This window comes from Oryza sativa, chromosome 3 (assembly GCF_034140825.1).
Source record: "Oryza sativa Japonica Group chromosome 3, ASM3414082v1".
Lineage (NCBI taxonomy): Eukaryota > Viridiplantae > Streptophyta > Magnoliopsida > Poales > Poaceae > Oryza > Oryza sativa.
In genome coordinates, this window is record NC_089037.1 from 1,430,582 (window position 1) to 1,456,897 (window position 26,316).

The following is a 26,316-nucleotide window of genomic DNA, read 5'->3' on the forward strand; positions in this document are numbered from 1 at the left end:
ATAATTAACGTGCTCGCAGAGTTGTCGTATTGCCGCAACAGATGATAGTACTAGTTTTCGAGGCAGAACGTACACAGACCGGACCGGTTCACATCCATTACCACATAATAATAGTATCATTACAGTTATTAACATGTGAGATAATAGAAGGATGAGATTCATGTATCAGTAACTATAATGATAGTGATATTATGATAGAGGCTGTGTTTAGTTCCACTGGTAAAAAAAAATTGTCGGGTCTAACATCAGGTATACGGATACGGATACACATTTGAAGTATTAAACGTAGACTAATAACAAAATAAATTACATAATCCGCATGTAAACTGCGAGACAAATTTATTAAGCTTAATTAATTCGTCATTAGCAAATGTTTACTGTAGCATCACATTGTCAGATCATGGCGTAATTAGACTTAAAAGATTCCTCTAGCAATTTACACGTAAATTGTGTAATTAGTTAATAAAACAGCCTACGCGAGCTGGTTCGCTCAGCTGCGTTTGGAACAGCAGCCAACGAGCGGTCGAGCAGAGTAAGGCCGAAATGAGTAGTAGTTTTTGTCACGAGGCGGGCGGAAGAGAGGCGAGACGTGCGCGAGCAGCGGGGCGGCAAGGGGAATGAGCTGGGCCTACGTGCACGGGAGTTGGGTGTTCGGGGCGGGACCAGGTGGTGCACGCGTGGATGGGAGCGTGAGGGGGGGTCCGGGTGATGAGGGGGATCGATCGGCTGGCTCGACCGATCGAGGGGATCCGCACTGCACTAGCACCTGCCTGCCCTGCCCGATCGATCAGCGATTCGGTGCCCACCGCGGATGTACTACGTACGTACATTGCCCTTGTCGCAAGCTACCTAGCGTTGCCTCGTTAACAGCAGGCAGACGGTGGACGTTTGGAAGCCCACGAACAGCGGCAGCTCATCAGCCGATCAACGCGAGGAAGCTCAAAGCTTGACGTACGACGGCGTCATCGTACTGCCACACTTGGTTAACGGTTTCTGATGACTTCCAGTCATAAGCCTACCACATCTGCTCCAAAATAAGTTAACCTCGTATGGAATATGACTATGTCTAAATTTATAGTATTACAATGAGAGAGACTAGAGAATGAAATCTCATTAGGATGGGATACTTTAAGTGACTTTTTCCTGATACCTGATACCCGAGTACCGGCTGGTACCTGGTACCCTGGTATCGAGCTGGTACCTAGATATCAGACCTTGGTACCTGGGTACCAGGCATCATACCCAGAGAGAGAGCGAACAAGACACCACCGTCGGCCGCCTGGTACCTGGGCATCTTGACTTCGCTTGAGGCAGAGAGACGTCGCCGCAGCACGTGGCGGCACGGCACCTGGACCACACCTTCGAGAAGCTCGCGTCGGCGCACCTCCCGCTCATGGCGGCGTCGCCCACCGAGCCACTCACGCTCCCCTGCCTCGCCCACCGCCTCCCGCTCAGGCTCCACCGACGAGGCGCACTCCACTTCCTTCGCCTCTTCCCTCGCGTGTTTGACCTCCGCGCCCTGCTCCCGCTCTCCCTCTCGCTCACCGCGCCCACCGCTGAGCTCCTCGCTGTCGCCACCTTCGCCGCCTACCCTACGGCAGCGGCGGCGGCGGCGGCGGCCGGCTCCGGTGAGCGGTGGGGCAACGACGAAGGGGAGGGCTGCACCTCGGGTGCCATCTGATTTAGGGAAGGAGAGTGAGGTAGGAGGAGGGGATCCGGATTAGTACCCCGTCTTCATGGGATACCGATGTATAGATTTTCTCTATTACAATGTATCATATCCCGTACAAGATTAGTTTATTTGGTTCGGATGGAGTATAAGAGAAGAAAGCCAAAATAAAAACTGTCTTTGTCACCATGCAACGAACTACTCGATCTGCCTGATCAAAACCGTCACAGCTCCCGGCCCAAATAGTAAGGCGAAGCAATACGCTACGGCCTACGGTAGCGATCAGCTAGTAGCAACGCGAGAGAATGTAAGTATGTAACGCGTAGAGACGGATCGATCGCTCTCGTGCCGGTCGGTCGCGGGCTCGCGGCCGGTGCGCGCTAGTTCACGTCAATCCCACGTGAATGCCATGAGCGGCAAGGGGGTAAGCGGACAAGCGAGCTATCAGAGGCCCTCGCGTCGCGCTACCCGCCGCTCCGGTTGCGGGGGGCTGTAGCTGCACGGGACAACGCCGGCTTTAATGCGCGCCTTGGCGCTGCCCGCGTCCGTCGCTCTCCCGGCCGGCTGGGATCCTGACTCCTTTGCACTGCTTTTCTTTATCTGGACGAGCCAAAACCTGTGGTTTCCTAACGTTTTCAGATTGATTGAGATTTGGAGGTTTGGCATGATGGATTGTGTTTGGCAGCGTTTCGTATCGCTTGAAATCTACTACGTACACGGTACACGGCCCGTCCTTCTGGAACAAACATGGGAAGATGGTTCAGCCCGGGCCATTCTCCTCGCGGAGAAATCGAAACATTAGGAGTTGGGCCGTGAGCCCATCTGCCCATGGCAGATCAAGTAAGTGGTGGCCTGTCATGATCTCTTCCAGGTTAGGAATAAGTCTACTTTGCTTTTCTTAACTAGGGGTCGAATCTGATTTGTATTCCTAAACCATAATACCAGATATTTTGACACCCTCGACTATTAAAACCAGTGCAATTTAACTCTCTCGGCGGTTTCGGAGGATAATTTTACTGACATGGCGTCCCAGTCATCAAATAAATTTTTTAAAATGTGGGGCCCCCTTGACATCTCATCCCTCTAATAACCTCTCTCTCTCTCCTTTTTTCTTCTTGGCGCACGGTGGCTGACGGCACAGGCGGCGAGACAACGACAGGGAGCGGCAACGGCGGCATCTGGCGGCGAGGACGTTGCGGTGGGGACGACGTGTGAAGCCCGAGGGTTCTCGGCTCCTTCCATCCCAGAGGCAATGACATCCATGTGGCAAGGGCCCGACGGAGGGGGTGCCAACTGCGGCTGTTATAGTGGTGGGCGCACAGGGTGGGCTGCCCGATGGCAGTAGTCCAGGGTGACGAGGAGGGCCCCGTCCCCCTGATGGCGGTGGTATGGGGAAACGGATGTCGCTGGCACCGAGGAAGCGGTGGCTTGTCGTCAGGGCTGGATCCAGGGCATCGCTGTGCCTAAGGCGAGGTCAAGGCGGGATATGGATGGTGGCGTGTTGGCGATGACTTGGGGGCTCGAAGGATGGTGCCGGCAGCGGGCATGGCCACCCTCTAGTGGTGGCGTTGGGGGTGCTCCCCAGTCAACAATGGAGTCATGGGTGGCGGTGACACAACGGGGTTGGCGTGGCCTGGCCGGCGAATGTGTCGAGGAGCTGGAGATATCCCCGCGCCCCTCTCCCTCATTCTGTTGTTGCCTGCCGTCTCGCTCCTCGTCCACCGAGTGGCCCTTCATGCACGGAGCAAAGGGGGATGAGAGCGGGGGAAGATAGCGTCAGCACCGGCCTCGTCGACTGCGTCTCCGCCGATGCGAGCTTGCCTTCGCTCCGCGTGTGAAACAACAAAAGAAAGAAAAACAGGGAGATAAGGATGGTTTCTGACGTGCGGACCCCACATTTTTTCCCTCTTATCACTTGTCGGTCATATGTTTATTTTTTAATTTATTTGATGACTGGACTGCCACGTGGACGTCACGTCGGTGAAAACCACTCTTAAAACAGTTGAGAGAGCTAAATTGAGCTAGTTTTCATAGTTAAGGGGTAAAGATATCTAGTATTACGGTTGAGGGATATGAATCATATTGAAAGTATATTTTGAGAGAGTACAAGTGGACTTAATCCTCCAGGTTATGGTTGCGTTCGGCTGCACTAGTTGTGAATGGCTGCAGCTAGCAGCCGGTGTGAACTCTGAACAGAGCCTATGCCCATCGCCTACTTTTTGAAGTTATCTCGATCAGGGGCCCCGGGCAACTTGTACACGCCAGCCGAAACTGTCAGCAGGCACCTGGCCAGCTAGGCGGCAGCGTATCATCGTCAGCACCCGGTCTATCACCAAACAATCAGCGCCGAACCGACTATACACACGTAGTACTAGTAATTGAATCGGTACAATGAACTCGTACTCACGAATCCCCTTAATTGGTCAATGCTCGGAACACCAAGCACAAGTCAATCCATTGCACATGCAGGTAGCAGGTGTTGACACCTCTTGACACAGCACATCTGCCGTCCTGCCTCCAGCTCAAGTGGCCAAGTTCCCCAGAACAAACCAAAACCTTGTGACCACAAGCTCACAGCTTTTATTGTCATCTCACAGTCTCACAGACCATCTAGAACGCTGCTCAAAAAATCAAAATCAGGGGTTAAATCCAAAGGCTCCATCCAAAACCCAGTCACAATGCAGAGCTAGAGATTAAGCGAGTCTAATGCAATCATAATCCGTTTTAATTAAGCTCCTCTCTTCAGAGCAAAAGGTGCCAATAGTTTGACATCATATCGATCCTATTCCTGAGAGCCGCCGTCGGCGTCGAGACATAAAAATCACAAATGGATCGTGGAGCATGTGCTTGCCGCAGGCAATGATGAAGGATCAGCATTCTCCTCAGAACAGAAACAACGGCAGCACAATACAAGCATACTACCTTCCAGGGAACGAAGCCGCCGGGATGGAGGCGAGCAAGTAAAGCTTCAGGGAGCCGCACAGCTAAGCCTAGTGTGAACAATAATCCGGCACTAAGCATAGCATCAATTTAATACAAATCGGCAGAAAAGCAGTGTGAGTGTGTGAGGCTTTGAGCTACCACCACTGTGATTAGCACGAGCTCAAAAGATGATATTATTCCCATCCAACGAATATTTGGTCCGAGTTTAATAGTGGCACACTCCAACTAAACAACTGAAACCACTATCACAACTTGCAGTAGCAGTATAAATAGGGCACTGGTCAGCAACGCATGCTCGTCAGACAGCCCAAAAGCTGAGAGAGAGCACGCATCCAAAGTTCCAAACTAGTCTGCAGCTGCTGTTCGTGTGCATATCCAGTGAGTGAAGTGCAGGAAGATGACCAACCATGGCGCCACCTCCGCTGCTCCGTGCAGAGATGGTCACGGATCAGCAGCAAGCAGGAGACACATGCCCAGGCGTGGGCAGATCAAGGCGAGGATTGTGTCGGCAGCCGTGCACTCAGTCGCCTCGGTGCTCTTGAAAGCCCTCCACAGCAGCCACATCCTGGTCAGAAACCCCTTCTGATGGAGCTATCAGCTAGTATACCGAAATTAGGCGAGTTACCTGTTCGGCTGTACCTGGAATCAGCTGGTTTTCAAGTGTAAGCATGGTTCAGAAAGTGATAGCCTAGATGGATGTACTCATGTACATTTCTTTCTCCCTCCCTCGTTTCGCATCTTGTTTGTACACTAGTTTTGTTATTATCAATCACACAGTGTGGTTAAAGATTAAGCAAGCTCTTGCTACTCCGACCCGATTGCCTTTCTCTGCTACCAATTCCGCCTGATGATGGTGAGGGACGCGAACCGCCGCACCGGCGTTGCCTTCCTCTTGCGCTGCCGGTGGAGAGAATGGCCGCCTCAGCCTTCAGTTTCGAGAATTGCCTTCGCGGCCTCACGGGCGGCGGAGAACGGGGATGTCGCAGACTCGTCGGGGGACGGCGCGTGTCCGCATCTCCCAAACTCGCATGTAGAACGGCGGGAACGAGCTCTCTCGGTATGCACAACACTGCAGCAACTCCGCACGCCGGGGATGTCTGTGTTGTAGGCTCGTAGTCGTAGCCATCCACCACGGGGATTTAGATCCACTGCAGTCGACTGATCATCGGCCTCACATATCAGGCACGATACAATTTGCTGCAGAGGATCCTGAATTTCTGATCACCGCCACGGCGCCACATCGTCCAACAAGAGTAGCAGGGCCGCGCCACAAGGCTGCAGAAGAAGGGGGACGAACGGGAACGACGGGACGTACTAGTAAAAGTCAGTAACGGAAGGCGGCGGTAGGAGAGGGGGTTTCTCGTTTAGACCCGTCTGGTAAGTCGTACTGGATTGCTTGGGTGTGCCACATTTAGTGGGCTTTCTGAAACAAACACCGGGTTGCAATTACGGCCCATGTAATGGAGCCTACACTATTCATCCTCCTCTTCCTTTTTTTTATATAACTCCTCTGTCCTCGGCTCAAAGATCAGAATGTAGACAATCTCAATCACAATTACACCCATTTTCCCCACCGTTTCGAAGGCATCCCATGCTCCAATTCATGATGGCCTGGGTCATCCGTGCCAAACCTATGACTTCATGCCAAACAAGCTTTCGGTATTCGTTACAAGTCACTACTCTTCTTCATCCAAAAAATATAATTAAAAAAATCATCTAAACACCTGTAAGCAAAATAAAATTATTTTTAAGAGCTTGTTCACTTTGTTGTCAAATCAATTTTATCAAAATTTATTATGTTTTAATGCTACCATTTTTTGGTACCGTTGGATATGTTCAATTTGATGTCTTCTAAAATTTTATAATGTTTTTTCGAGATAAAATTTTTGAAACTTCTCAATTTTGTTAGGATAGTATTGGCAAGATCATTTTAAATTTGTTACCATACTATAAATTTAGTACATTCAAAGTGAACAATGTCTAACTCCATAGACATGTGGGCCATATTCTCTCTCCCCAAGAGTCAGCTTCTATGCTTAATGCCCAATACTTTTATTAGGACTGCTAAAAAGATGTCTATAATGTATAGAAAATTCACACTGTGGATGCTCTTATAATAAATACTCACTAGTAAGGATGCATTTATCATGTGTTTGGTCATAGGGATATGATGGGTTGGGTTGGAGAAAACTAGTTCTTTAAAGTGTTTGGATCAGGGATAGGTGAGATGAGATGATCATGATTCCTGAAAAGTAATATTTCCTTCAAATAAAAGGCTCCATCCCTTAAATAAAAGGACGGATCAATCTAACTCACTTTCTCTCTTATTGGCATCCGGGACACACCCTCCAAACCCTTAAAAATAGTACCATTCCAACCCTTGTGGCAAACATATACTCCCAATCAAACACAAGCCATCAGGCCCGCCAGTCCGCAACGGCATCATGGATGGACATAAGATCGAGGAAGAAGCAACCACGAGGAAAAGAAAACGAAGGATTCGCCACCCACGCTAGCAATTTTCTTCTGTCAATTCCTTTCACCATTTTCAGGCTGAATTTTGTCAGGCTTCCAGCCCAATTAATTAATTAGGAGTAGGATATGGTCAGATTTTTCTTCTGGCAATTCATGCCTGCTCGTGGATCAGACCGTACAATTTACGAGTACTTCACTGTTTCCTTTCTAGAGATGTTGTGTTTGGTCAGATTTTTCTTCTGGCAATCATGCCTTATCCAAACAGAGAATGGCAAGATATCATCTCACACAAAGAAAGCAACCAGCCATTAGTCCACAGTGGCACAGTACGTGTTGCCTTGCACTCTTCACCTTCATCACGCCCTGCGGCTCAAGATTCGCATGCTCGTGTTGTATTCACCTTGCAAGGCAAAACACATCACGAGTTGCACAGCAAACCTTCGCTTGGACAGAACGAGTCCACAGCCTTAACCGCCATGCAATGCACCACCTCAAATGGCAATGGGCATTGGCAGAAAGCGAGATGTCTCGGCCGGTTAAAAGCTCCATGGACGCAGCACACGCAAGCAGTTATTGCCACGTCTATTGGCTCGGCAAGTTTGGCATAGCAGGCAGAAAGCAATCAATAAATAGCACGCATTTACTGGGGGGTTAACATAGGCAGGGATTGATACAGGACACACCCGTAATATCCTCCACCGGTCTAGGCACTTTCTGTATCTATATATACGTAAGCACGTCCTGATTCTTGTTGCATTTCTCGTCCTGATTTGCGTCCTGCAGCTCTCTCTCATCACAGTTTCGCAATGGCCAAAAAAACAATACTGCAGGTAAGTAACGCTCTCCGTCTCCGTCCAATCCGATCAATTTTCGTGGCGTCTTAGGATTATTATTTTCTTATAGAATCAAGAAAGGGAATTTTGGTTGGTTGGTTGGTTGCAGGTGGTTTGCGCGGTGGCGCTGGTGGCGCTGTGCGCGTGCGGCGTCGCGGCGTCACCGTCGTCGCCGGCGGGAGCGGGGTGCCGGAAGCACGTCGCGAGGATCACGGAGTACGGCGGCGTCGGGGACGGGAGGAGGTCCAACACGGCGGCGTTCGCCAAGGCGGTGGCGGACCTGTCGCTGCGCGCCGGCGACGGCGGCGCGGCGCTGGTGGTGCCGAAGGGGAAGTGGCTGACGGGGCCCTTCAACCTCACCAGCCACTTCACCCTCTTCCTCGACCACGGCGCCGAGATCCTCGCGTCTCAGGTGATCTGAGCCACCAACAACATCGGTTGCATGCATCAACCCCCTCTCTTATTACCATTTACCATGATTAACTGCGCCATTATCTCTATCTCTATCTCGGCTGGTGTTTCGCCGCGAAAGTAGCGCATGTTAAATGTCCGGTTCCTACTACTAGCTCTAATTCACCTATAGCTAATCTAATAACCAATTTATATGATAGTCATGTCATACACACATTGTATCTTGGAGTCGAGTCCGTGCTGCAGCTGACTACATATCTGTAGCTCACTGCTTTTCTCTCTCATCTTTTATCTCATTAAAATATATTGTAGCTAGCTAATAGTCTGCTATTTTTCTCTCTCATCTTTTATCTCATTAAAATATATTGTAGCTAGCTAATAGTCTGCTATTGTCCCTTCTCTTACCGTCACACTTGTGACCAAACAGTCACACGCGACCGCCCTAAAGTTGGCGGGTACTAGCTACTTCCGTTTTATTGGCGTAGATGATGCTTTTTGCCAGGGAAAAACGCCTTTTTTGGTCTGGGGTCCCATATCTGTCCTCCCAGGCTCCCATCTGTTCTTGATGGAATCTCAAACTGGCAAACTGTTAATACGAACATTAACATGCTAAATGCCACGGTTACATGCTGTATTTTTTTTTTGTCGTAATCAACCTTATCTGATTGTCGCTCTCAAGAAATGGGAGGACAACGTATTAAGGCGGCGCTTAAATATGTGCCAAGAGCTGTATGTTGGGAGCTTGAACCCGGTGATGTGTCATTGCAATTGCGGTGGTTGCCTATTGTAAGGATGAGCTGGTGGCTATTGAATACATGTAAATGAACCGGTTTTGATCAGATAGCTGATTAATTAGTTTGGACCATTGAAGGTCAATCGATGTTAATGTGATCCGTTTCAGTTGCTAACCGTGCCGTACTGAGAGAAAGAGAATGGATTGGGAGTGTTAGGACAAAAGCTCTGCCATGTCATTTCAGAAATTTCTACTGTTATATGGTTGCTCCACTTTTATGCTTTGAATTTTGTCAGCACATAACTTGTGGACCTGCTACTCTTATCTGTTTTTGTTCACCCGTTTTCAGTTACTAGTGTAACTGGTTCATCTCTCATTATCTGAAGTGTTGACAGTCTAAGCTGTTCATTTCGTTCTTCAGAACTTGGAAGATTGGCCTCTGATAGCTCCTCTGCCATCCTACGGAAGAGGAAGGGACGAACCAGGCCCAAGATACAGCAATTTCATTGCTGGATCCAATCTCACAGATGTCATCATCACTGGTACACGAATGAATGCGTGATGAAGATTGCTATTTTCTCAACCTTTTCGTGTAACTGCTGTGATTGTGGTATATGTTTAGCTGTGGATATCTGAAATTGAGCAACATTTCAGGTAGGAATGGAACGATCAACGGCCAGGGCCAAGTCTGGTGGGACAAGTTCCACGCCAAGGAACTCACCTACACTCGCGGTTACCTGCTCGAGCTCCTCTACTCTAACAATATCATCATCTCTAATGTCACCTTCGTCGACTCGCCGTCATGGAATCTCCATCCCACCTACTGCACGTAAGAATCATCAGTACTCGCAACCAGAATTCAGTTTCTGAACGGTTAGATATAGATCATGATGCTCACCTTCTTTGTGTTCCGTGCTGCGCCAGCAATGTGACCATCAGCGGCATCACCATTCTAGCACCTCTCAACTCGCCCAACACCGATGGAATCGACCCAGGTATAAACATACAAGTCACACTGCACTTGATCAATGCTGCCATGAGGAAAGCATTGGTTTGTGCTAGATGTGATGAGCTCTTGTTGTCCATGGTGCAGATTCTTCCTCCCATGTCAAGATCGAGGACAGCTACATCGTGTCCGGCGACGACTGCATCGCCGTGAAGAGCGGCTGGGACCAGTACGGCATCAAGTTCAACATGCCGAGCCAGCACATCCTCATCAGGAGGCTCACCTGCATCTCCCCGACGAGCGCCATGATCGCGCTCGGCAGCGAGATGTCCGGCGGCATCCGCGACGTGCGCGCCGTGGACAACGTCGCCATCGACACCGAGTCGGCCGTCAGGATCAAGTCCGGCGTGGGGCGCGGCGGCTACGTCAAGGACGTGTTCGTCCGCGGCCTCAGCCTCCACACCATGAAGTGGGTGTTCTGGATGACCGGCAACTACGGCCAGCACCCGGACAACTCCTCCGACCCCAACGCTCTGCCGGAGGTCACCGGCATCAACTACAGCGACGTGTTCGCGGAGAACGTCACCATGGCCGGCAGGATGGAGGGGATTCCCAACGACCCCTACACTGGCATCTGCATGTCCAACGTCACCGCGCAGCTCGCGCCGGACGCCAAGAAGCTGCAATGGAACTGCACCGATGTCAAGGGTGTCGCCTCCGACGTCTCGCCGGTGCCGTGCCCGGAGCTCGGGGCGGCGGGCAAGCCATGCGCCTTCCCTGAAGAAGAGCTCGTCATCGGTCCGCCTGAATTGCCAACGTGTAGCTACTGAAATACTGATATAGGATGATAGTATGGTGTGGGTAATGGCCTGGGCTATGAGATGCTTGGGACCAAAGAGATATATATGATGTGGTTTAGTGAGTAAAGTTAAGCAGTTTGAAAATGCTGCCGGATAATCTCTTTACACCCAATTCATTTATGAGTGCTCATCTGCGAATGACCTGACCAAAGCAAAGCCTTTTCATTTTGTCTTCTGACAGTAAATACAGCACGTGACAAGATAACAAAATCATCAAACTTCTAAACGAAACTTTGCAAAAACAATGACAATTGACAAAGTGAGAAGCAAAGCTCAACGTGCCTAGGCAGCGGTTTGCAATCACCGTCTTCCCCTGCCCTTGCTCATGAAGTGGTGGCGCTTCAACCTCTTCTTCCGGATCACCACGGAGGACTTGATGTGCTCCGCGAACGGCATGCCAAGGAGGGTGAGCAGCCTGAGAGCCTCGTTGTCGGTCTTCGCGGTGGTGACGATGCAGACGTCCATTCCATTCTTCTTCCCACCGACCTCGTACGGGATCTCCGGGAACACGCCCTGATCACGAAGGCCTATGGTGAAGTTGCCATGGCCATCAAAGCTGTTGGGGTTGACACCAAGGAAGTCCATGGTCCTAGGAAGCCCAAGGTTGATGAGCCTATCCAGGAAGTTGAACATTACCTGCAGCAAGCCAAAATAAGCTCATCGATCAAACATATTCCCTAGGTTCCCAAATACTTGTCACTGGATACTATTCATATTTGAACTTTGATCACTTATATTTTTTAGAAAATAAAATGCATATACCTAAAAATATGCCATATTATTAAAGGTTGTTACTCCACATAGATAGGTATTAAACTTTCGTTCGTCCAACCATTTAAAATTTGTGGTCAATGTAAAATACTGACGGCCAACGGTGACAATAATTTGGAACTGGATGGAGTAATTGCAATTCTCACACATACTTTAGGCTATTATACTGTCATGCAAATCCCAAATTGATACAACATTGCAGTCCCCAATTTGTCAATGTCTGCATCGCAAGTAGCCAGAGGTACAGAGGACTCACCCTGCCGCGGAGCGTAACGGCAATACCAATGGTGTTCCCCTCGCGGATCTTGAAACTGGCGACGGACTTCTTGGCCTTCGTCTTGACGGGCCACTGGCCGGTGATCATGGCGAGGTCCTTCATGGCGGATTCGAGCCCCTTGGAGTTACCGGCTTCAGCCCCCAACCCGCAATTCACTACAATCTTCTCAACCTTGGGCACCTGAATAAAATCGAGAATCCAAAACACACTCCTCTAAGCTCAATTATTGAACAACAATCGAATTTCCCGAGTTCCGCAAAGAAATGGCCATGTCTATCCTATAATTGCGAGAAGGGAGACAGAGGTCGAACACCTGGTGGACATTGGTGTAGCCGAACTCCTCGGTGATGAGGGGGACCACCTTCTGGTCGTATACAGCCTTGAGGCGGTGCACCTTCTGTGCCTCGGTGGGGTCGACGAGGACGATGCCCGAAGGCGAGGTCGGCGGCGGCGCCGGCTTGGGTGGCGCGTCGGCCGCGGCGGAGGCGGCGACGCGGAGGGCTCGGCGAGGAGGCGGGGAGCGGAGGAGGAGGCGGACGTTACGGGAGGAGGAGGCGGTGGTGGTGACGGGGAAGGGGGCCGGCGAGGACGGCAGGGTCACAGCCGTGGCCGCCATTGGAGCGTGCGCGGAGACGGAGGTGGGAGCTGAGGAGGGAGCTTTATGCCATGGATGGATTACGGGATAAGGCGAGTTGGCTGTGGCTGGCTGCCGTTGCTGTCCAGTGTCGCAGGTGGGCTTTCTCGTCATGGTTCGGCCCATCGAACTGTTCGACATGGTTTCAGGCCTTAGGCCCATCAAAACCGTTGATTTGGGCCTTAGGCCCATCAAAACCGTTGAGTTGGGGGTGAACTAAACACGGCCTAAGAGAAGGGTAAAGTTACATGAGTCAACAACTGCAAGTCTGCAGTGTGTGAATTTCGATATATGCCTTGTTTTGGTCAACCGGTAACAGTGTTTGAGTATGTGGCCCATTCTGTATTTTCTAATGCACTACAGGACATCACTAGTATAGTAGTAGTATGCCATTAAACGATGACTTCAAACATAAAAAACGCCGATGAAGAGCTTAAACAAGATCAAGCAAACTCTGAACCTAGCAACAGTTGCTGGCAGATCAGCAGGAGATCTGCCACGCTTGATCAACATTGAAAAATGGACGGAATATCACGACGAGGATCCTCGTCACATGCTTATGCCTAACTAATCATGCAGTAACCGTAACATGCAGTTCTTTATAACCAGGGGACAATCACTAGGATCTGATTTGAAAGGTCCCAGATCACAACATTGCGCTTGCCCTACCTTGTTCTACCAAGGACCAGCAATGCCACGACCGTGATCCTGTGAGGATCGACTTGACACCAAGAGTAGAAACACAACGGACAATATCTTCCTTGTCAGTTTGCAACCTAATCCTGATAAACTACATTAACCTCCTTGACCTCAAGAAGTAACTGTCAGTCTGTGACCTTGTCACTTGTCAGGGCCTTAATGAACAGCCATTCAGCAGTATGGAGGAACCGCCTAGTGTGCATAAGCTTCATTAATTCTTCTTCACGGTCAAAAAGTAATCAGCCATGCATCACTTTCATATTTACATCCGGCACATCTCGTGAACAAGAGATACAGAATGTCGGCAAATAAAGAATATAAAAGAAAGTACACATTTTATCAGTGAACACCTCACTGTCAGCAGCACGACTCAACCAGACTAATAAATTCAGAATGGTACTGATTAATATATATCATTACCAGCAGTACTAGCAAAAGCATCAGCCATTCAGCCCCAGCACATCATTTCTAATACCTGTGTGCTCCACCGTCCAAATGAGCTTCCAAATATCTATCTAAATTATTCTTCTATTAACAGGACAGAAAAGCATATTACAAGGCTACAATTGCCACTGAAGCAAAAACTAATAAGAGATGACAGCAAATAAAAAGAAAAAAATGTGTGATAAGTAGCTCTCATTGGATCGCATCTAAGGTCTCTTTCCTCTTAATCCTCCTCTTGATCTCCTTCTCCAGCTCCTCAATCCCACCCACCTCCTCCAGCTCCTGTCAACCACATAAAACAGAGACATTTTAGAACATTTCAGACAATTTTTCCGACGATCACAAATATTTGTAATACATCTTAGAACATTTCAAAATTTCCAGTCCTTTTATATCAACACAGTTCAAATTCTACATTAGCTTCCCAATCACAAATTCATGCTTGCAATAAAGGAGTACTGCAAGTATGCAAACTACTCGACAAATGGACACCGTTGGAGCAGGAGTAAGCCAACAAGCATCCATGGTAGCATGGGGCACGAGGAAGCAAAGCATGAATAGCATGAGACACATCTCCTCACCTTGGGACCAAGGAACAGCCCATATGGCACACCTTCGAACTTGTCCATGTGATGTATCTGCAAGAATGAATGGCAGGCAAGGATGGATCAGCTCACATAAATTCAGAACCACGGCAAGAGAAGCTCAGAGACAGGGATGCGTGGTCGGCTGCAGTTAGGTGGAGAGCGACCGGGCCGGACCTGGTGGGCGGCGGCGACCCGCCGGAAGTAGGGCACGTTGGCGATGGGCCCCACCGGGAAGCGGCGGTGGACCAGGCCGTCGTGGACGAACATGTACGCCATCCCGAACAGCGTGATCCCGAGTCCCTGCGGCGAACGGACACGTCAGCACTTGGATCATCTCTGCCCAGAGCCCCAGATCACAAAAATTCAACCTTGGCAATCAAATTGAACAAAAAGAAACGCTGCTAGCGCTTGTATTTTACTTGTTCCGGTGAGACCGTTGATGGGTACCTCGCATGGGTGACCATGGCGCCGTCGCAATGCGACAACAATACCTATTGCTTTAGTACAATCTACGTTATAGGGGGAACTATTTAATCATTCGAGGGATGTTCTCTCATTTGCTTACAGAATATCCAAAGGTTATGAAATTTTTTGACAACACTCAGATAACATATCTGTGCAACTACATAAAATCTTATATTCAAACTCAACTCACACGTTGAGATATAAAAAATTAAATTCAATGTATGATTAGTAGCGTAATGTTCACATCTGAATTATCTTTTCTTTTATTCGTGTTGTGTATATGGAAGTTGAACATAATTTTTGGTGGACTGATAGATCTCACTATACTCTACATTATTACTTTTTAAAAAAAAAAATTCATAACTATTTGTATCGAATTTGAAAGAGAAAAATATACGAGATAACATCCCTCAAAGATATTAGAATCCATTATAGGTTTCTCTGGGAACTCATGGAGGCCAGGCCACTCCGTTTTTCTAAATTTTCTCGATCTCGAATGTTCAATTTTTTATTGTTTATCCGATGCAGCAAGGACATCAAGATCTTTTGGAGTTCGCTCTACGCTTTGGCTTCTCTTGACAGATAAATTCATTTTTTTTTGGCAGGCGGCCATGGAATGTGAATGTAATCAACTGAACATAGTACTACATCATGCACTTTTGTCATTTTAATACGGCCACGTTAAGCACGCTTGGTCAAATCCTGGTACAGTGTGTTTGAGAGAAGTGATGGGGATTTGGTTGAAATGGAGGAGGATCGACCACTCACCGCGCCGAAGCAGAGGCCGGGGACGAGGCCGCGGGTGAAGAAGCCGTAGGCGAGGAGGGACATGGCCGGGACGGCGTTGGTGATGGCGAAGACGTCGTTGAGCTCGAACGGCCCGTCTCGCGGGCGGTGGTGCGACTCGTGCATGTGCCACAGCGACGCGTGCCACAGCGCCCGGTGCGCCCACCGCGCCCAGAACTCCATCCCCACCTGCGCAAAATGGCAAGGCAAAACCAACACGGTTACACGAGCGACGCGCGGCGTCGTGCGGACGGTGCGTGTGTGTGCGCTTACCGCGGCGCCCACCGATAGCGCGAAGGTGCCGAACATTTCCGTGACCGGGATCTCGCCGCTGCCCTGGTCGAGCACGCGGAGAAATTTTAGTGCTGCGGCGAAGGAATTGCCGAATTGGGTAATGGTAAGATGCGAGCGGGAGTTTGGCGATGGCGTGTTACCTACCTCCATTTGCCAGGCGAAGCGGTAGTAGACGGCGGCGGCGGCCATGGACGTGATCCCGAGGCTGGACATCACCGCTGCCACCAGGTACGTCCGCCGCTCCGACTGCTTCCGCGCCGCGCGCTCCGCCACCGCCCTCCGCGCATCCTCCTCCGGCTCCGGCTCACCCACCGCCACGCGCAAGGGGACGGCCAGCCGCCGCGCCGGGAGCGGCGCGAACGCCAGCCGCAGCAGCGCCGGGGGCGATCGGTGTGCCGCCGCCACCGCGGCGGGGGAGAGGAGAGGGGCCCGCGCGGCCACCAGCCTCGCGACGGCCATGGATGCCGCAGCCGCAGCCTACGCGAACGCGGACGCGGGGATGGATGGACGGTTTTGATTGGGCGGGTGAAGCGGTCCGCGTCCGCCTCGGGGAGCGAGAGGCGTCGTCCAAGACAAGTGGGTCGGATGGAGTCGCCGTCGTCACGAGTCAACTTGTGATTGTGAGCATGGAAATTCGTGAGGAACGCCGGCTCGGACCCGGTGGCTTTTATATAGGAGTATCAGGGGCCATGTGGAAACAGCGACTTATTCACGTTGACACTAATTTAGAGTATTAAATATAGATTAATTATAAAACCAATTATATAACCTTATACTAATTCACGAGACAAATCTTTTGAGCCTAATTATGTCATGATTTGACAATGTGATGCTACAGTAAATTTTTTATAATTATAGATTAATTAGACTTAAAAAATTCGTCTCACGAATTAGCTCTAATTTATGAAATTAGTTTTTTATTAGCATATTTTTAACACTCCAAATTAGTGTCCAAACATCCGATGTGACACGGACTAAAAAGTTTTTAGTCCCATCTAAACAGCCCCTCATTACTCCCTCTGTTTAAGATGGTATAAATTATAATACAATGTATCTGGATATACCTCTGTCTATATATGTTGTATTAGAATATGTCACATTCTATTTTAGGTTGTTTTTTTTTTCTGGAGGGAGTAGGCACGAATGCACGATGCGGATGCGAGCTGAGTCATGCATATTTTGGAATGGAATTATTCTCAGATCATCAGCAATTGGTGTATTGGAGATTAAGGTCTTTCCTGAAGCTGGGGTTATCTCGTTGCCGCTGGGTGATTGGCCAGGTTGAGGCCGCTTGCCTGAGCTACCGCGGCGTCAGGGGCAGTGGAAAATGACATTGCAGGTTCAGGGCACCTGATTCGCCACGTGGCCGTCTCAACGCATCCGCGCACGCAGCTTCTGGTCAGCTATACACCGCGCCGGCGAGCCGTCCTCCGCTGCGTCGCCATCACAACGAGTTACTCCTGACCCCTGATCTCAAGCGTCGGAGTTCACCTTTCGATTGAGCGCTCGATTCTGGTCTGACTTATAAAGGTGCGACATTTTTCATCATTTTCTTATCGGGAATTGGCTGTTTATTATATATCTAAATTCTTGAAAACTATTCAAAATCTCTTTCAGCATATACTTTCATCAAGTATCCAAACCTCAAAAATTCTGAGATTTACTATCGGTTTTCGTGAAAAAACGTAAACCCTAACTGAGATCTGTATGTAGTTCATGTTCTAGCTCATCATCGTTCTGCTCCATGCATGCCATGGCCAATGCTTGCTGGGCACAATAATTTTTACCACCACACTTCTTCTTTTAGGCATAGCTCCTTTCCTTTGTCGTTAAAAAATTGGAGAGGATAGAACATCTTTCTAAAGTACGAACTCCACCTGATCATGTTCGCTTATCCAGAATAGGAATGTGGCTGCCTGCCCTACGAACGCCGTAGGCCATGGAAGGGGTGTGTACGTGTCAGGGCAGCGTCCCGACGCGAGCGTTTGCCCGGCGAATGCTGCTGCTCGCCGCCCCACTACGTGGCCACTGGCATGTACCCACCGCACTTGCCGACGCCCACGCTTTCCTCCCGCTGCAGTCACGCTTCAGCAGCTCAGCACCTCCCACTCGTGAATTGGGCACCCCATGAAAAAGATGGAAAAAGAACCAAACCGCTTCAACCTCAACGATCTACTATTAGGGGTTTACAAAACCACACGATTAACACACGGTTATTACGATTACCATGCACGATAACCTTTGTAGTTTTTAAAACCACGGTATGTCTTACGGTTACCGCGCGGTAACCATCTTACCGCGGGAGTTCGGTAACCGTATTAAAAACGGTAAGGGGAACCCTACTACTTTTACTCAGAACCTTAGATGCTACTCAGATCACTATAACCACTGGGCTATATGACTATTTACGAAGCCCTACTACTATCCCCCTTGATTATACTCGCAAGAAGAGACATCTAGATCTTTTACCTTCGCCCTGGTGTAGTCAAGTCTCATCGTTTCGCTACCTGCTTACCTGGTGATCGGTGGTTCGGTACAAACACGACGGAATATACGAGTGCTCTCGTGGTGCCGATGGCGACGCGCGACGAGAGGCCACCTGACGGCGACGGGAGCCTCGCCGTAGTGGGGGCGGCCGCGCCGCGGTTGCTCGCGCTCGGCGACACGTACCCGACGGGGGATTTAGGATAACTGGTTTTCGGAGGTGGACGTGGTGGTCAAACGCGCGGTGAGTTTTTTAATTGGGGGAAACTTTTGGATGATTTGGATCTCCAAGCTGCCGTAACAGTGCCACCTATTCCATTTTCGCGGTAGCCTGATAGCGTGAAGTGTGAACCCTGAAATGGACGGATAATGGAATATGGCAATATCGCATACGGAGTATGCAAATGACCGAATGTGTGTGTGCGGGTCGTCGTCCACGTTTCTCACAGTCTCACCTGTCTACGACAGCAATCGACTACTACTCCTCCGTCTTTGATTTTAATATTTTGTTTGTACTATTTAATCATTTATTTTATTAAAAAAATTATACAAATATAAAAAATAAAAAATTGTGTTTAAAGTACTTTAGATAATAAAGTAAGTCACAAATAAAATAAATAATAATTCTAAATTTTTTTAAATGAGACGAATGATCAAAACAGTACAAGCAAGTTAAAATACGTTATATTAGAGGACGGAAGGAGTACTACGGATTGATTGATGGATCGGGATGGCTTTGAGGACAAATATCTTTGCTATCTGCTTAGCTGCAGTCGATCGAGCAGTTAACTAATTGGTTTCTACTCCATGGAGTAAAAGGAAAAGGAATGAAGCATCTATTGTTCTCTGAAAATTGACAACAGCTCATACCACTAAACACGCTAAGCATGTGCAAGAAAAATAAAAGAAGAGCGGCAAAACATATACTCTCTCCGTCTTAAAATATAACAACAATCAATCTTGTATGTTCAGATTTATTGTATTAGAATATATCCTATCCAGTACAAAGTTGCTATATTTTGAAAGAGATAGAGTAGCAGTACTAAAAGCGCTAAAGCATGTTTTTAGTAAAAGAAGAAGAAAAAAGCGACTCAAGTTCTCAAACTCATGCTTAACACGCTAAACATGTATAGTACCAACAGTACATGTTTTAGCGGCACCTTTGAAAAACTAGGGGCACCTTTGAAACGTATATAATATTAAAAAAAATAGATGAATAAAAAACACATAATTTTAACAGAATAAAAGTACGAAACAAAGTCCATTAACATAATTAATTGAGTATTAATTATTACAAAGCTTGAAAGATAACTTCATTTGACTTTTAAAGAAATTTCTATATAAAAAAGTTATTTTTAGAAAAATCATTTAGTCGTTTAGAAAACATGCTTATAGAAGACAAAGAGTTGTAATTGCTAAACGAAAAAATAAACGAGGCCGAAGTGAAGCTAAACAAGCTATGAAATTAAATAAAAGAACCAAACATGTACTAAGTAAAGCTAAACAATCTTTTTTGTTTGGCATGAAAGCTAAACAATCTAAAACATGTACTGCCAAGTAAAACAATATAGCAAAGCAAAAAAAAAAAGTAAAGCTAAACACGCTAAAAACATGAACTACCAAGTCAAAAAGCTAAACATGCACTAAGTAAAACAGGTACGAAGTAGAAGCACATTTCTTTTACCCATTCATAAAATAAATGTACTAAAAAAACCTGAACCACATGTGTTCGCTATTTAAGGTTCCCAACCAGAACCCTCCGTACGGAAAACGGAGCGATCCATTAGCGCGTGATTAATTAAGTATTAGCTATTTTTTTTTTTAAAAAAAAGATTAATTTGATTTTTTTAAAGAAACTTTTGTATAAAAACTTTTTCAAAAAACGCACCGTTTAACAGTTTAAAAAGCGTACGCGCGGAAAACGAGAGAGAGGGGTTGGAAAAGGGGTGTCCGAACACACCCTAAGTAGAAGCAACTAAACATGTACTAGCTGAGAAAAAAAAGTAGAAATAAACTAAACATGTATAAGTAAAATAATAAGCATGAAATTAATACACGTGCTAATAAGTATAAAAAAGAACAAGGTAACTAAACATGTACTAATTAAGTTAAAAAAGTACAAAGCAGCTAGACGTTGTACTACTAAATAAAATAACTAACAAACATGTAATCAATACATGTCCCAAGTAAAAAAAATGCAAAGCAACTACCCCTCTGTCAAAAAAAAAAAAAGGTCCAATTCTAAGGACAAATCTGGATTCTGAATACATGCAATCCAGATTTATCTCTAGAATTAATTTTTTTTGACAGAGCGATTAAACTTGTAGTAGAAAAATAAAATAAAACATGGGCCAACTAATACCACCTAAGTACTCCATCCGTCTCAAAATAAATATAGTTTTGCACTATTCATGTTCAATGTCTGTTCATCTTACTTGAATTTTTTATTAGTATTTTTATTATTATTAAATGATAAAATATGAATAGTACTTTATACGTGAGTCTTTTTTTTCATAATTTTTTCAAATAATACAGACAGACAAACGTTGGATACGAATATCCATGGCTACACTTATCTTGGAACGAATGCAGTATATACTAACTCCGCCCCGAACAAATATAAGTCTAGGTTGTTTAGCATGTATTAAGATTTGTGAAGAAAGATTATTATGCCTCGCATTAATAATAGGAAATAATTTTAATGATAAGTAAATGATGGGACAATTAAGAATATTTTATTATGACAAATGTTGTAAGAAAAATTAAATCATAGAAATATAATTATTATGAGATGGAGGTAGTAATACTAGGACAATACCAAACATGTAGCAAAAAAAGGTAAAAGTTGAATGGTTGTTAAGGGTAAAATAGAAAAAAAATTAAATGATAAGTAATTGATGAGACAATTAATAATACTATATTATGACAAATGTTGTGGGACAAATTTAAATTAAAAAATACTAGGACAAAACCATACTTAAAAAGTAGTGGGACAAATTTAAATATAAAAATACTAGGACAAAACCAGACTTGTTTAAAATATAAAAAATACTAGGACAAAACCATACTTAAAAAGTAGTGGGACAAATTTAAATATAAAAAATACTAGGACAAAACCATACTTAAAAAGTAGTGGGACAAATTTAAATATAAAAAATACTAGGACAAAACCAGACTTGTTTAAAAAAATTTATAAGTGTGGCTGCTGGGATTCGAGCCCAGGTCTCCACGGCCACAACGTGGAATTCTCACCACTAAACTACAGCCACTTTATTAAACAAGGTTAATTAGTCATCATATATTGAATAAAATATGGTTAAAGCACAAGAACAAACTTCCAGAGCATTTTTTGCACGCAGGGGCAGCCGGTAGCTAACCGTATCTGTTTGTTATTGATCGCAGGGCAAAATTTGCAGCTTGGCATGCTGAAACCGCGATATACATTTGTCGGGCAGATCTCAGTGTTACTCTAAGTCTGAATGATAATAGACATTCGCTTCTTCAGTAATTTTCCTCCACCCTCCCATTGTCATTGTCGTGTTCTTCAAGTTCAATCTGAATTCCAATTCTCAAGCACTGATCGTTCCATGACCCCATCGGTAGGCAAAGGAGCAACAATTTCTACAGATTTTCCTTTCCAGAAAGCGATCTATAGATTTCACCTTCAATCAGGAAGGATACTGGAAGGTAGCAATAAGTGAACCGAACGGCCCAAGACAATCCATCACAAGGATGGCCCATGTGAAAGAAAACCCACCCAACTGCAAATTACTAAGGCCCAGCCTGGGCAACCAATCACCGACCTTTCCAGAGCCCACCGTATAGCAACTCCGGGCCTATACGGCACGGCCCGTTATCGAGGCTCACCAACCCGAGCGGGAATCTCCAGGCAAAATCATCGGCTGCCTCAAAACCCCTGAGCCGTGCATCCTAGGGTTTCCCTCTCCTCCTCCCCTCTCTCCCCGTCCGGCAACGCAGCCTCACCGTTCAGGCGGCGGCGAAGGCCGCGTCGACCCCGCGCAGCGCAGGCGCCATGGCCGCCCCGGAGGCACCCTCCTGCTACGTTGGGATCGCGCGGCAGTCCGCCGCCTTCCGCCTCATGAAGCAAATGGTGCGTGATACTACCTAATTCAAAGTTTTCCTCATGCGTTGGGGCATGCAGTATGCTATTGCTAGACGTAGGTTTATGTTGGTTAACATCGGTTGATCCTGTCGGATATGGAGTCTGAAGGAGTTGCTGTTGTTGTTCCTGTTGAATTGTAACTAGCAACGTTTGTTAATGCTACGGAGTGGAATTTGGGAACTGCCGCAAACGAGTGAACTTGGCTTGGATTTTGGAAAGGAGTTGAAATTCACATTCTTCACGAGTTATGGCTGCACATAGATTGAATTTAGTGTAGTTAATATTTCTAATCGAACCAAATGAGTAACGTGAATGGAATGGTGGTTTGCACTCCATAAACAAGTTTATTTCGTCAGATTATACTGATTTTTCTGTAATTTAGATTTGTTCTCTTTTTACTGATTTTAAAGTGTAGTTAGCATTTTTTTTTTCATTATGCTTTAGGGGTGGGAAGAAGGTGAAGGCCTTGGTAAAGATAAGCAAGGCATTAAGGGGCATGTTAGAGTGAAAAACAAGCAGGACACTCTTGGTATGTTTCTATATAGATCTTCTACTTTAGAAGTCTATTTGTAAGGATATATATCCTTGTTAACCACCCGTGGGCTCTCTTAAACCTAATCTGATCGTTTCTGCAGGTGTTGGTGTAGACAGTCCTCATAACAAATGGGTATATGACACCACCCAATTTGACAATATACTAAAGAAACTGAAAGTGGTATGGCGTGTAACAATTACTTTGTTTGCTCTATGTATAAATTGGTCATTATTTCAGTTCCTAATTGTTTCCTATTATCTTTTTCTTGTCATTTGATCGTTGCTCCCATCTTCTTTGGCAGCAATCCGCTACTCCTGCTATAAAAGGTACCTGACGGTGTTTGTGCGTATAGTTCTTATTTTCATCTTGTTAGGTGTTGTTTGATAACATTTTTGGTGTAGCAGAATTTGAAGATGATGTAAGCAATTCACCAGATAGTACACCAAAGGAAGCTAAACCAACAAACAATGAAGTTACCAAAGTTACCCGACCCCAAGGAAGGTTGGTTTGCTCCCATAGCTTCAGTATTTGTATTTCTGTATCTATTTTTTCTTCTCTTTACAGTTTACGCAATACTTATTTCAGATATAAGAAAAGAGAGAGGGGGAAAAGTGTGAGCGGTTATTCAGCAAAAGATCTTGAAGGCATACTTGTGAGTTGTTATTCTTATGTGTGCCTATTTCTTTCTTAGCTAATCTAGTTACTATCCATGAGCAATTTTTTTCTTGTGCACCTGTGTAAACTGTGTAACTTACTTTATTACATGCATGAAATATTGTGTTTGCACAGGTTCGCAAAAGTGATGACAATTGCAAAGTGGACCAGGAAGTTGAACCAACATGCTGTGATGAACCTGATCCCATCATCTGTCAAGATACAGGTCTGTAATTTGCATGTTTAGTTTCCCCATCATTGCTTCTTGGTCTGAGCCAGGACTGAGGTGCCAAACTTTTAGAACTAGAATGTGTACACACTGCATACAAGTCACTGAACAGCTAAATGGTAAAGCTCTGCTGATTATACTCATATACTGTTAATTTTGGTTCTCTACTAGACGAGATCTACCATGTCAGCATCTAAGTTGCTAATTGCTTACCAGAGTAAAGCACATTTTATTTGCTCTCTAATCTTTCTCTCTTCACTAATGGTTTGAATTGTGACTACCTGATTGGTTGTACTGCACATGGTCTGATGCTTGGTTTGGATTGAAATGATTCTGATAAATTTGTTACTCTAAATATGTAATCTTCTTTTGAGACCATAGACTAATATCATTGAGATTTTACTAATAGTTCATGACAACTCTCTGTTCAGTATCGCAAGCTGATGATGTGAACTGGTGGGGGCATAAATTTGGATTCAAGTCAGGCGGCTTTCTAGGAGCAAAATCGCGCAAGAACAAATCTTCTGCTACAAAAGGTACTTCAAATGTCCGCCAGACATTTGGGGAAGAAGACCAAGAAAACCTATACAATCTTGTTCAGGTTGGTATTAACAGTCTATCAGATCTCCCATAATGTCCTATAACAAGACTGTCCATTTCTTAATGTGCTTTTAGAGACTTTTTAACCACATATAAGCAACTTGCCTTTGAATTCTATATTTTTCTTACAGTTTGGCCTGAAATTGCAAAGTCAATTTAGACCTCTGTTGATTGATTATCGAACAAATCTGATGTATTTAAAAACATATAGATATAGCTGAGTTCTCAATAATATCCATTCCATCTAAATGGTCTTTGTAACTGCTGCAGGACAAAGCCACATCTGGAAAGCAGGGTCTTGGCATTAAGGGTCTGCCAATTAAAGTTGCCGGACACCGTTGGAAAGGGAACAAAACTTCTTTTGGTGATAGCGATGAGGAAAATTCAACCCAATCCAATGAATTATCAGAGTTGGAAGAAGATGGTGATGAGGAAGAATCTGCTAACGATAATGAACTAATAGACGCCAATGTGAATACTGTGAAAGAAATGTGCGTGGATGTTAAACAAAAACATAAAACCAAGGTCAAGAAACTTTGCAAAACAATTCTTCGTCAGGTATGGTTGTTTAATTATCATACTCTCTGTATGTGGCTTCATGTGTTGTGCCGTAATCACAACGTTTATTTACTTGTATTATTCCCAGGCCCCAGCACAATCTATGAAATTGAAGGAACTTAAGGTAGCTGTTGAAGCACATTCAGAGTCTATGTTCTCCAACTTCTCTTGTAGGCGTGAAGCTCTATTGTTCTTAAAGAGGAAGGTACGGGTTTTCTTTTTCATTTGGCAGAGGCTTTGCGATCTTTCTCTCTTTCGTTATGGAGTAATTAGGGAGCACCTACTATAGAAGGTATGGTATGTAGTTGCATAAAGAAAAACAGATAGCAGATTTGGTTGCAATGTAACTTGTTGGGATCTTCACCATAGCCATTGTATCATCAGCGTGACCTCATTGAATTAGAACAGAAGCTCTATTGAGCTACATGTTGCTACTGGGCAGCGGTGTAATAGCCTTATTTAACCTTTTTCTGTCTATTTTGCAGCTCCAAGGAAGCAGAAAATTCAATATTGATGGCAAACGGGTTCAGCTTGTATCGTAAATTACGAAGCCGTTCGGGTGTGACATGAAGCCATTGTGGTCATATTAGGCTATTCGTGCTTCTGATGAGTGTACGAAAGTACGGAGCACAGTATGCTCTGCGGTATAGATGTAAGAAGTAATACCCCTCACGCATGGGGGGTCAAATTTTGCAAAACTTACGAACGGCTGAGATGCTAATTGTGTGTACACTGTTGAGCACATTTGATTTTCATCGTTCATTTCCCTACAGCAAATGTTTGGCAGCCGGTTCTGAATACCAATGCACGTCAATATTGTACCTTAGCTGGTGTATTAGCTGGTGTATCTTCAATTATTATACTTCTGTTTGGAGCGTGTGGTATATGATTGGAGCTAGTTTGTGCCAACGTTCAGAGGCGCTCTACTTTTAGAACATGTTTTTTGCACATTGATTTTGTTATTATCTGAAACCGGTGCCACCCCCTGATGATTTTGCCTGATTAATTCGTCATGCTAGTTAAAAATATATTTTATTTGTTAAAAAAAATATTGTTGTATTGATATTTAAATTTACTTTCATAAGGTTATAATATATGAGAAGTTAGAAGGAAAAAGATTAGTTTTGAAGACCGTATCAACTTTGATCGAGCTTTGTATTATATTATGGAATAGAGGGAGTAGTACTGTTTTAATTTCACCAGATAAGATATACACAAACCCTGGTGATTGTACATTTCTACTGACCTGCCACGTGGCACTTTACATTCGCATAGTCAGCTTCGTTCACAGCGGTAGGCGGCGGCC

At 45.8% G+C, this 26,316-nt stretch overlaps 4 protein-coding genes and 1 non-coding gene across 5 annotated transcripts; 2 read left to right on the forward strand and 3 right to left on the reverse strand.

The window, feature by feature from the left end:
- The first annotated feature begins 7,840 nt into the window (after window positions 1-7,840).
- LOC4331458 (probable polygalacturonase) lies at window positions 7,841-11,008 on the forward strand. The gene is made up of 6 exons (XM_015772369.3): window positions 7,841-7,917; window positions 8,030-8,332; window positions 9,486-9,606; window positions 9,719-9,893; window positions 9,989-10,059; window positions 10,158-11,008. Exons 1-6 carry the CDS (start codon window positions 7,894-7,896, stop codon window positions 10,838-10,840), a joined length of 1,377 nt encoding a protein of 458 aa, XP_015627855.1. The 5' UTR covers window positions 7,841-7,893; the 3' UTR covers window positions 10,841-11,008.
- LOC4331459 (50S ribosomal protein L5, chloroplastic-like) lies at window positions 10,918-12,602 on the reverse strand. Its single transcript, NM_001402029.1, has 3 exons — window positions 12,232-12,602; window positions 11,898-12,098; window positions 10,918-11,506 (listed from the first exon to the last, which is right to left on the reverse strand). The coding sequence occupies exons 1-3, from the start codon at window positions 12,532-12,534 to the stop codon at window positions 11,171-11,173; spliced, it is 840 nt and encodes a 279-aa protein (NP_001388958.1). The 5' UTR covers window positions 12,535-12,602; the 3' UTR covers window positions 10,918-11,170.
- Window positions 12,603-13,631: 1,029 nt separating this feature from the next.
- On the reverse strand, window positions 13,632-16,310 carry LOC4331460 (beta-carotene hydroxylase 2, chloroplastic). The gene is made up of 6 exons (XM_015773287.3): window positions 15,972-16,310; window positions 15,807-15,869; window positions 15,516-15,722; window positions 14,457-14,582; window positions 14,277-14,333; window positions 13,632-13,977 (listed from the first exon to the last, which is right to left on the reverse strand). The coding sequence occupies exons 1-6, from the start codon at window positions 16,284-16,286 to the stop codon at window positions 13,888-13,890; spliced, it is 858 nt and encodes a 285-aa protein (XP_015628773.1). The 5' UTR covers window positions 16,287-16,310; the 3' UTR covers window positions 13,632-13,887.
- Window positions 16,311-21,508: 5,198 nt separating this feature from the next.
- On the reverse strand, window positions 21,509-21,580 carry TRNAH-GUG (transfer RNA histidin (anticodon GUG)). The gene has a single exon. It is a non-coding gene; the product is annotated as a tRNA-His (tRNA).
- A 672-nt stretch (window positions 21,581-22,252) lies between these two features.
- Window positions 22,253-25,919, forward strand: LOC4331462 (G-patch domain-containing protein 1). The gene is made up of 11 exons (XM_015776517.3): window positions 22,253-22,422; window positions 22,879-22,963; window positions 23,070-23,149; window positions 23,271-23,295; window positions 23,374-23,470; window positions 23,555-23,621; window positions 23,759-23,849; window positions 24,284-24,453; window positions 24,723-25,010; window positions 25,099-25,215; window positions 25,496-25,919. The coding sequence occupies exons 1-11, from the start codon at window positions 22,345-22,347 to the stop codon at window positions 25,550-25,552; spliced, it is 1,155 nt and encodes a 384-aa protein (XP_015632003.1). The 5' UTR covers window positions 22,253-22,344; the 3' UTR covers window positions 25,553-25,919.
- The last annotated feature ends 397 nt before the right edge of the window (window positions 25,920-26,316 follow it).